At 44.1% G+C, this 11,542-nt stretch overlaps 1 protein-coding gene across 1 annotated transcript; it reads right to left on the bottom strand.

Annotated features, from left to right (window-relative positions):
* Positions 1-8,689: 8,689 nt before the first annotated feature.
* LOC125940306 (BEN domain-containing protein 5-like) lies at positions 8,690-10,626 on the bottom strand. The gene is made up of 3 exons (XM_049656344.1): positions 10,493-10,626; positions 9,565-9,639; positions 8,690-9,321 (listed from the first exon to the last, which is right to left on the bottom strand). The coding sequence occupies exons 1-3, from the start codon at positions 10,599-10,601 to the stop codon at positions 9,155-9,157; spliced, it is 351 nt and encodes a 116-aa protein (XP_049512301.1). The 5' UTR covers positions 10,602-10,626; the 3' UTR covers positions 8,690-9,154.
* Positions 10,627-11,542: the final 916 nt, after the last annotated feature.

Raw genomic sequence — 11,542 nt, 5'->3', positions numbered from 1 at the left:
CAAGTGGGATCCCCAGTAAAACATGACGTGTTTCACCACATCACCACAACTGGACCACCGGTTCACACTCGACCACGTCGATTGTCGCCTGAAAAACTGGTGGTGGCACGACAGGAATTCGACCATACGTTGGAGTTGGGCAGCATCCAACCTTCTTCCAGTCCTTGGGCATCTCCCCGTCACATGGTTCCTAAGCGATCATCAGGTGACTGGCGTCCTTGCGGGGACTATCGAGCGCTGAACAGTATCACAACGCCCGACAAGTACCCCGTGCCATATATTCACGACATACTGGCAGGTCTGCACAGGGTCAAAATTTTTCAAAAATTGATCTCGTGCACGCATACCACCAGATACCTGTGTCACCGGAAGAAGTCCCCAAGACTGCTATCACTACACCCTTTGGTCTATTCGAATTCCTGTGCATGCCATTTGGCCTTCGCAGCGCGGGTCAAACGTTCCAAAAGTTTATCGACGGTGTTCTATGGGGCCTCAATTTTTGTCACACCTACCTGGACGACTTACTTATTGTGAGCACCACCCCAGAAGAACATGAAGCGCACCCGTGGATTGTTTTTCGGCGCCTATCTGAGCACGGCGTTATCGTCAACGCGACTAAGAGAACTCGGTGTGCCTGAGTTATCATTTCTGGGCCACATCATTTCGAACTCGGGAGTACGGCCACACCCATCTAAAGTGCAGGCCATACAAGATTTTCCACTGCCAACCACAAAGTGCCAACTACATGAATTTCTTGGGTTGCTAAACTTCTGCCCCCGCTTCGTGCCTAAATGCCCACATATCATTCAACCACTTCACGGACTACTGAAGGCAACGCAAGCATCTTCGAATGACCGACCTTGGTGCGAAGAAGCAAAAAGGGCTTTCAACCAAAGCATGCAGGCCTTGGCAAATGCAGCTCTCCTGGCATAACCGCGGCCAGGAATTCCACAGTGTTTAATGGTCGATGCCTCAGACATAGCTATCGGCGCCGTGTTGCAACAGCTGAGCGACGGCACATGGCACCCAGCTGCATTCTTCTTGAAGAAGCTGACGCCTACTGAGTGCCGCTACAGCACCTTCGGTTGTGAACTGCTAGCCATCTACTCAAGTATACGCAACTTCCGGCATTTCTTGGAAGGCGTTGAGTTCTTCATTTTAACCGACCATAAGCCGCTGACTTATGCTCTCCGCTCTTTGCGTTCGGACGGTGGCAGGCACACGGCTCGTGAACTTTGGCAACTGGCATACATCTCCGAGTTCACGACAGACATCCGCCACGTAAAAAGGTGCGACAAAGTCGTTGCCGATGCCCTGTCACGGAGCGCTATAAACGTTGTCAACGATCCAGAAGGAGTTAACTTCGACGTGCTGGCGGCAGCCCAAAGAGAAGACGAAGAGCTAAACAGCCTCCTAACAACAAAAATGGCTCTCAAGCTACAGTGGATGCAGATTCCGGGATCAGGCAACCAGATTTGCTGTGACACCTCCACGGGCAACCCACGCCCCTTTGTGCCTGCCAATCTACGTCGCCGCATTTTTCTTTCTGTTCACAAGCTATCAAAGCTACGCAAAAGTTGCTCACAGCAAGGTTCATTTGGCCAGGTACCAACCGAGACGTACGTTGCTGGACAAGAGCATGCATACCATGTCAGCGTTCCAAAATTCATCGGCATACTGTGACCCCATTCGCAGTGTTCGTGCCTCCAGAAGCGCATTTCGATCACGTACACCTAGACATTGTCGGACCTCTGCCCCTTGCCAAGAGCATGCCTAGTTACTGACATGCATTGACAGATTCACGCGCTGGGCGGAGGCCATACCTATAGCAGATATCATTGCTGACACGGTTGCCCACGCCTTTTTGCACCACTGGGTTGCTCGTTTCGGTGCACCATCCATAATAACAACGGACCCTGGAAGACAGTTCGAATCGTCACTTTTCGCCAGCATTACAAGCTTCATTGGTGCTTCTCGGATCAGAACCGCCTACCACCCGATCAGCAACGGCATGATGGAGCGTTTCCACCGCCAGCTCAAGTCTGCGCTCGCCGCAACAGAAGAGCGCAACTGGATGGAGACACTGCCACTCATTCTCTTGGGAAATTGGACAGCTGTCAAGACAGACATCGGCTGTAGCGTGGCCGAACTGGTCTACGGAACGACACTACGCCTTCCAGGAGAATTCTTCACGGGCAGTCCGCAAGATGGTTGTACAGCTACCGCAGCCTACGCACTTAGGCTACGAGAAATAATGGAAAACCTTCGCACTACACCACCGTGACGGGCAGCGCCACACGCAGTGTACGTACCATCAGAACTCGCTTCGTGCACACACGAGTTTGTGTGCCATGACGCAGTTCATCGGCCACTCCAACCACCTTATAACGGGCCATTCCGATTGCTGCATCTAGGTAACAAGCAGTTCACTATCGACGTGCGCGGTCGTCACGAAATAGTGTCACTCGATCGGCTGAAGCCAGCGCACATTGAAGATGCAGGCACCGTTCCACATGCAACGTCATCTGTGACACCACCCTCCAAGGCTCTACTCTTTCAAACAAGCCAAGTCACAAGGACACGCAGTGGACGAGTCTCCAGGGTGCCCTGTCGTTTTGAGTTGTGAACAATTTAAATCGTCCTATGAACGTTCGCTAACTCACTAGGAGGGGAAGTGATGTAGCGGCCTCACGGTCACGCACCCTTTCGCATCTTTTACTCGGTGAAATCTTATCGTGTTGTGTGCGGGAAAGGGAAGTGGTGCTAGGGTGCGCAACCGAGCCGTAGAGGCTGTACGATTACAAAATAAAGTTGTTGCTTGTTCTTCAGGGACGCACTACTCGCTTCTACTGATTTCCAGCCACGCTCGCGTCCCACACAACACCTGCCTTCCCTACCACAAATGGCTGTGGATTAGCGAGAATCACACACGTCGCATTTCTTGCGCTATTTTGTAAGAGGCGTGTGATGCTTTTTTCTATTCAAGTATATCGGTTAGCTTCCAACCATGACGTGGTATAATGTGTGCCGCATGCTCTCCAGGTCATTTCTATTTCTATAAATTTTGTTCTCACGAATCAGGTTCTCCTGTGACTTACTTTTTCTGAATAATTGCACTCCTGCACAGGGGCTTACCACCAGTAACAAATTCTTGTTAGCTAGCCAGGATATTGATCAATAATTACCTTAGTTGTTTGCATAATAATCCCCAAACCGATTCTTAGGCTTGACCAGTTGGGATCTTCATTCATTTGCTGTCAGTCATTTTCACTGTTGCTTAACAGGACAGCCCGTGTATTGTGCATAAGTAGCCCTTGGAGATAAGAGAAGGATACTTTATAGCATGTTACACAAATGTTCCAATACTTGGGTAGAATTGCGCCTTGCACTGTGTACAAGGCATTTCATCAGCAACACCTGCAGCCGCCATATCTAATCCGCGTCTCTAACTGCTATCTCTGTTTCAGTCGGCACATCTAACGTACAGGCACCATTTTCTATGTGCACGGAATTCTTCACCGGCGCAAGGGGAAGTTTGGATCGCTTTGGTGAGAAACGCAATTCTCTGGCCGCTTATACCAAATGTTTAGTTTTGTTTAGTTAAAACAGGTTCTTTTAAAGATTGACTGCAACTGATAACACAATTTTGCCTGTTTAGGAGGTGGATAACCTGAAAAGGTGGACATTACTTGCACAACAAATGGCAGCCTCCGGGTGGCTAAATGAAAAAAATTCACAAACTTTTTCATTGTTCACTTCAGGGCAAATGTAATTATATTTAAAAGCCAGACATCAGGGAAGTCATGCGTGCTTAACAGATGCCCTACTACTAGGACAGCAGTACACCTTCAGTTTTTTAATTTCAACATGTGCTAGAAATTGAATAGTTAAAACACTAATTAGTCATTTTTTTAGTTACCCAGCTTGACAGGGCAATTTGTTGTCGAAGTAATGTCTGCAACTTCAGGTAATCTACCTAAACGGGCTGAAATGCTAGCTGCATACAAATTTTTTTAAATGTATCTGAAAACTAAAGGAAAGCATTCTGGGGGGGGGGGGGGGGGTGTAGGTGAATAAATTTCACTGCTGCACATAGGGAATACTGCCCTGACATGTACGATGAAAACCATAACCATGAAAATGCTTTAAGTAAACAGGTTTAACTTGAAACAGAACACATCCACAGCTTTTTTATCTCAAGCGAAATATATCAAAATGGGCGATTATTTATGCAAATCGTAGAAGTGTTTCGACAGCACTTGGGTAACAGTCGTCTCTAGGAATTTCGGAATTCACTGATGTGTTTCTTTTATCTTTTTTTCTGTTTGAGTTCCATACATGAAAATTCAACTGCACTTTCCTGGATCAAATCTCGGGCTAACCAGCAGTTGATCAGGAATCATGATAAAGCAGAAAACATGGAGAGGAAGCAGTACGTACAAATATGCATCGCCCATTATGTCCATGTTGTATATTACCTTGCATGAGCTTAATTAACGTGTCCTGCCAAGACAAAAAAAGCATGAAGAATGCTGTGTCTCCACCTGTCAGGGTTCTTTCCATTTAATATATACATAGTATGTCCCAGTATTTAACTACCTATTACAGCTGAGTTATAATATGAAGGCACATATACGTAATGTCTTGAGGAATACATAGCACAGTGCACCTTATCGGCCATTTTTCTTGATAAATTAGTGTTGTCCGAGTTGTATCGGCTTTATTACCGGCTAAGTGTTTCCTTCTAACTATGCACCATATGTGGTGGCAGCGACCCGTCCGGCAGGGTAGCCCAAATGGCTGAACGAAAGACACTGCCGGCTGGATGACGCATGGGTAAGCAGATGCCGGCTGCATTCCCATACTCGCCATTGACAGCTCATTGGACAGCTGAGCAGACGCTTAATTTCATTTCATTATATTTGGGCCCATTTACAAGCAAATGGAGGGGGCCAAGGTAAAACCTGCTTATTGGAAGCTTGAGTGGTCCCTGGCCCCCTTTACATATTGGCGGACCGGTGGCAAAGAACATTTCAGAAATGAAAAAAAAAAACACCAAATAGCAGTGGGTTACGTATTAAAGGGAGTAATCACATTTCTTTCACTGTAAGTACACGTGGCTTCACTGTACCATGATGATTTAAATTGTAGTTTTCGCAAGACAGATGAGCTCCGATGGTGTCAAGGCATGAATGTCAATTCCGGCTTCTAGATAAGAATTTAGTAGCTGTGGCAAGGTGTTCGCGACCATTTGATAGCCGTAATTTGTTCTTGAGAAAGGTATGAGCCATTTTTCATGGCTGCGCGTGTCATATGTGGGTGTATACTCTTTTAAGTTTGCTATATTTGTTATTAGGTTGCTTCTTTTACCTGAAAGTAGTAAATGCGTAGGAGAGTTTGTTTGTAGAGATGATGACTTTTTGTTATGTGGTACTTGGTGAAAAGACCTTCAGTGTGTGAGTTGTATGGCACATTTGCAGTAGCACGTATTACTTTTTTTGCATCAGTAGAATTTTAGAGAGATTGGAAGCCTATGTTGTGCCCCATACAAGATGGCAATAATTTACATGCGAGGCAAACAGTGCATTATAAATGATCAATTTAGCTGACGTTGGTAAAAGGTACCGATTTCAATGTAGTATACCTGTTATGCGGCTCAGTTTCTGGAGTATAAAATCCACGTGAGCGTCCCATTGCAATGTGTCGGTAAAGTATACGCCAAGTACTTTTACTGCGTCAACAACCTCTATATTCTCAGAGTTCTAAAATATTTTGTGGGTCAATGGAGTACACGTACCTCTTGTTTTAAAGATGACTGCTTGTGTTTTATTGGAGTTTACTTTAAAAAGTTGTCCTGGCTCCATTTTGAGAGATGGGTGAAGAGATTGTTCGCTGCACTAATGAGGCCTGTATAAGAGTTGTTTGATAAAAAAATACTGGTATCATCTCCGTAGTTTATGAATTTTGCCTCTCGGTGCATGAGAACTACGTCATTTATATAGATATTAAATAGAAATGGACTAAGCATACTTCCCTGAGGGACACCTGGTTGTATTTGTCATGTAGATTATATGCTAGTGTTTATAGACACATATTGTAAGGTAGGATGTCAGTAACTGAAGAGGAGGGCCCCTGATGCCATATCTTTCAAGCTTAAGTATTAGGAGGTCATGATTTATGCTGTCGAATGCTTTTGTGAAGTCTATGAATAGACCAATTACATGTAACTTATTTTCGAGGTTTTGCAGTATATATTCTTTCTGTGCTACTAGTGCTAGTTCTGCTGATTTACCTTGTTGAAAACTGTATTGAGCGGTGTTGATTCCTTAAGATGGGCCAGTAACACTGGCCACTTTAAGTCTCGTTGACTATGCACAAGAAAACGTCATGCTGTCTTAAGCATTTAATGCAAGGTACATTCTGTTTTCCACTGGTACGAACATGTAGTGTGTTCAAATGAAACAACATGTGTTTTTCTGGGGCTTTTACTTCTCAACAAGAGGTGAAATAAAGACGCAGTGAATGCACTCCAATTCTTTCCGTTATTTGGGCTCAAAGCTGTCGTCTTAGCAGCCAAAGTATACTGTCTTCAATGCAAACCAGAATTGGAACGCCTGCTCAATAGGAATGTGGGGAAAGAACTCTTTAATGTAACACATGGAAGCCAATTTTATACAATGACTTGGAAGGAGGTCACGGGATGTTTCACAGGTTAGCCATTACAGGCGTTCCACAACAATTTTATTCAGATGGCTTAGTGGCAGCAGTATCAGCTTGAAAAGCGAAGTTCAACCAAAGTTTATAGTTTCGCACGGTGATGTTGTGATAGCAGTATCGGAAGTAGAGATACTGATACACCTCTTGCCAGGCGTATCATGATACAGATACAAGATGCCCAAAGAGTATCTTAGATACATGTATCTTTGATACGGCCCAGCACTGACTGCAACAGTGTAAGCTTCTGTGTAGTATTAATAACACATTTCACCTTTTACTTGTAAGGTCCACCACGAAGTGACTGACAAGCCCAATAGATAGCACTACCTTTACAATCTAGAGAAACAAGGCTGGACCAGAGCATTCAGGTGTTGTATTGTATTTCACTGGCTGCATTTGATATGCATTGTTTCAGTTAAAAAGGTTGTAAACTGAGTCCAATACAAGGCTTTCTTCTTAGCTAACAGTTCAGAGGAATGCAGGGGCAAATACCCTGTCGTCCAACTTGGAGCAGATTACAACAGATGTGCCGTCTTTCCTCATTTTCATGGCATCACAGTCTGAGCTGCAAACTTATTTCATGAAATTTTTAGGAACTGTCTTTAGAGTGCAGACCTGTGCTGAGTGCAAGTGCAGTGTGGTGTATGTAGGTGGAACTGGTGCTGTATTCTTCCTTTCTGACCGAGTCTTGAGGGAAATCTGTTGCTCTCATGCTCTGTGGCTACTGCTAGGCATGAAATGAGCCTAGATGTACCAGAACTTTCCCGAATGCTGTCGACAGTTCAGCAGCAAAAGAATCTTGTTTAACCAGGTTAATTGCATGCACAACACAAATAATGGTGTACATTCTGTAATGAACGTAGCACCAGCGATTACGCTGGAATCTGTGATCGGTCATGTATAAGTAGCCGACGAGTTTGACCTATAAACCGGATTTGAACGATTGTGCTCGCCGCTATCATGCTTTAAGTGTCATTTGTTCTTTTTGACATAATTTGCCAAATAAATTTGTGACATAATTCATGACTAACAATTTTGCTACTGTTTTGTTTTTCCTTCACTGTCACTACAATCTGACATCTGTTTATTATCTATTTATTTGAGGAGTTTGATGCTCAAAAGGTGCAGTGGTAAAGGAATAATAAATGAAGTATTTGCGAGCTGCACTTGTGCAAGACAGCCAACCCAGTCAAAAAAAAAGTTACCCAAACCAATTGGAAATTTCCATTTGGGTCCAATTGGAATGAATGAGAAATTTCCAATTGGGGTGGGGGTTTTGGGACACCCATTGGAAAAATTCAGCGGGTCCAATTGGTTGCCCCAACTGTTTTGAATGGGCCTGACCAACATAACCAATTGGTAACAATCCATATCCAAATGGTGTGACCAATTGGATCAATCGGTGAACCCAGTCCACCCATTGGCAAAACCCTTTAGTTCCAATTGGACTTGCAGTTGTGTTCAATGGGCCGAACCAACTTAACCAATTTGTGCTACCAATTGGTTAAGTGGTCACACCCATCTATCCCATTAGCAACACCAGTAGTTTTGAAGGGTGTGACCTGTTGCATTAAGTGGTCAGGAGTGTTAATCACATTGGAGACACATCAACAAGCTTTGGAATATTTCACCATCAATATGTAAATTCCAATGTGTTTGCCCAGCTTGTTTACCTCACCAGAACCATAAATTTGGTCAGAAAACTATAAATGGACATTAGAACAGATCCATGGTCAGGCCTGTTCACTTATGGATGTCAGACCACTGGAGTTGAGTGCACTGGGATTACATGCTAGTAATGTTCTGTGAAGTGCACTATAGCTACCCAAAACAGCACGAACACGAAGGCAAGGTTAAAGTAAGTGTATTTTCACAAGGTGCTGTACAATGGTCGAAGGCGTTCTCTGCTGTATTTTCACAAGGTGCTGTACAAGGGCATTCTCTGCTGGAAGCTTATTGCTGCATAGAAGGCTCAGCCTTTTCAGTCCTGTAAAAGAGATTAAGCATCATGTGAATGTAAAAATCTCACAGTAGAAAACATGCCAAAACCAGTATGCATGCTTCTAAATGTATGCATTGCTTGTGAATGCATTGCTTAGTTCTGCTGGCAATGCAAACAGAGCTAAGCATGGCATTCACAAGGAATGCATACATTTAGAAGCATGCATGACCAGTCACCTTTATTGAGGTGCAACTCAATACAAACTGCAAAGCAATTACATGCGAGGCGCATAATCTGTATGTTAACAAAAAATATCAGAATAGTTGGGTATGAATATAGGTAAATAACGGCACATTCAGAGACAGCAAAAATGAGACTTGTCTCATTTTTGCTGTTGTCCCTTGTCTACTATGCACTGATGTGCCTTATTTAAGCAAGGCCAACTATCTTGAACTTCCATACAGTTTGGCCATACAGATGAAAGCAGGGTAAATGCTACAAACATGCACAAAATAGTGATAAAGTGAATGAATTGATGCACCTCTTGGCCTGTTTCTCAACATCGGCCAGCTTTTCGACTACAAAATGGTTCATCCTTTTTAGGCTGTTTTGCAGTAGGTCAGCAGGCAGACCAAGCCGCAGCAGCCTCTCCTTGTAGCATTCTGTCATCAGAAAAAACAGTAAAATAGGTAGTCAAAGTTAAAGCAAGTCCTTCAACCAGTCCAGCGCACTAAAATGATGCAAACAGCTTTTGGTGAACCAACAAGTGAACCAACAAGTCTAGTAAAGTAAAATGATCCTGAACTGCTGAAAGTACTTTCACTTATGAAAGAAAGCTTTAGCCGTAAATGGCTAAAAACTTTGTGCAATAGAAGTACGACAAATGTAATGCTGCATTCACTTACCACGCATCACCGCCACCTTCCAAGGTGTCAAAGGTTCCTTTAGGGGGCGATCCGGGAACCTCGGACAGTGCTTGCCTGGAAATATAGCAAAGGCAAATTAGCAAGCAAAAGATAAAAAAATGTCACAACAACCAGTTCTATCCCAATTAAGGGGGTTGCTGGAACAATCTTTGTAGCCAAGTTAATTCATTTGTTTGGTAGGGAGAGCCAAGTTTACATGCTCTATGTAATTTATAAACATATTTTGAAGAGTTCATGTCTATTGATCATACCGGTCAGTGGCACCACAAGGTACAGTTTCCCCTGGCCCTGCCTACCTTACATGCGATGCCATTAAAGCGATAATGGCATTTTGGTCCCCAATTATTTGATTTGGAAAATAAAACACGCATCGGACTAAATGAACGACTGGGCCCCATGTGCTGATCTGTTAGCTCTGTGTCCGTATGCATTCGTACAGGCAAAGGGAACAGCTGGCTTGCATTATGGATGCAGAGACAAAGCCTGTTGATTTTACTAGCGGCGTGGTGGGATTTTAGGCAAGACAGAAAGCAACGAGACAGTGAAATCTGCCTCTCCAGCATGGAGATTGAGGAGTGCCTCGTATTACTGTGCAATTTAATTTATTAAGGTAGGATTACCTGCAGCATTCTGATACAAGAGACAAGTGTGGTCCCTGTATGTTCTGTGGCTTCTGTGCGCAGCACATGCATGCAGGGAGTATCCACACACTAGAATGTGGAAGCACTGTGCCCAATGCTGAATAGAGACTGGCACCGTCACAGTAATGGCAAAAAACATCTCATAATAAACTGGGTGTTGCAAGATATTTCGGAATGCACACAGATCGATGGGAAGTAGACGACATTTGCGTCATCAGATGTACTGCCAAGTGGGTGCAACTGGTTTAAGGACTTGGATAACCTACCTTGGAGGGAACGACCCTTCAAGTCTGCTGGGTCCCAGATCGCCACTACCAGCTCCTTCACGAAGAGGCTATCCTTCGGCTGCAGCTGTATTCGTTTCCATGCTCCCATGGGTATCCGCAATCCCTGGCCTATATCCACCTGCGTAGCCACAGAATACGCACAAATAACCTGCACATACTGTACTGTAATTATTTCATGCGGTGAAAAAATTATTTCGCAACACTGAGAATTATCAGGAGCCTGAAAAAAATTTAGCAGTCACGGTTGTAAAATACAGCGAGATTGCACATTGGCAAGTAAAGCGACATGTACAGGTGTTGATTTTCCTGCTAAAGTTTATGCGACTGTACTAGTCAAGCTGTTCTTGCTAATGTGTATTAGTGCCAACTTTGTTTAGCAAGTTTTAGAACAGGAATTCAACCACATTAAAAAAGAAATCTTACCATGTGTTCAGGGCCAGGGACTTCGGATGTTTTTTGGGGCATGGAAGCAGGGCTCCAAAGGGCAGGTGCGGCAGGGGCATCTTGCCATTCAAATCGGCGTGTCCCTGCACCGGTGGTGGCGTCGTCGGTGGCACCATTTCAGCAGGCTGTGTCACAGACACTGTGGCTTTTGCATTTTGAACTGGAACATCAGAATTACAGGCATAAGCAGGCATTTTTTTTCTCTATCACAGTACTGCAATTATAAATACCAAATAATGCTTACTGAACTCTTCCATTTGCGTTATGACTTTCTGTTGAAAGGCTTCGTTCAATTTCCTTAATTTTCTAATTTCATCTTTCTGCCTGTCCGCCAGTTCCTTCATTTGCTGAAGCTGTTCTAGCGGCCAAGCATTTTCCGTCACAGTCATGGCGACTGCTGCCAGCATCCATTGCCTGCTTCTTTTTTTCCAGAAGCTTCAGCAAGCCCTCTTTTGGTGCTTCTTATTGTTTCTTGCGCTTTTTTTCTCGTGGTGGCTTAAGGGAAAGAAAAGAAAATTGTATCTTATACGTAGATTAAAAAGCAAATTTGCACCTTGAAATGGTGTGCCGTCCATACCTCCTCTT

The sequence above is a fragment of the Dermacentor silvarum genome, chromosome 9, assembly GCF_013339745.2.
Source record: "Dermacentor silvarum isolate Dsil-2018 chromosome 9, BIME_Dsil_1.4, whole genome shotgun sequence".
In the NCBI taxonomy this organism is placed as follows: domain Eukaryota; kingdom Metazoa; phylum Arthropoda; class Arachnida; order Ixodida; family Ixodidae; genus Dermacentor; species Dermacentor silvarum.
This window is presented reverse-complemented; position numbering and strand designations above follow the sequence as displayed.

Coding starts and splice junctions, on each gene's coding strand:
- LOC125940306 (XM_049656344.1), bottom strand. CDS start 10,601: ATGGGAGCATGGAAACGAATACAGCTGCAGCCGAAGGATAGCCTCTTC. Junction 9,640..10,492: donor GAAGGGTCGTTCCCTCCAAG/GTAGGTTATCCA, acceptor CTATATTTCCAG/GCAAGCACTGTCCGAGGTTC. Junction 9,322..9,564: donor GAAGGTGGCGGTGATGCGTG/GTAAGTGAATGC, acceptor TTCTGATGACAG/AATGCTACAAGGAGAGGCTG.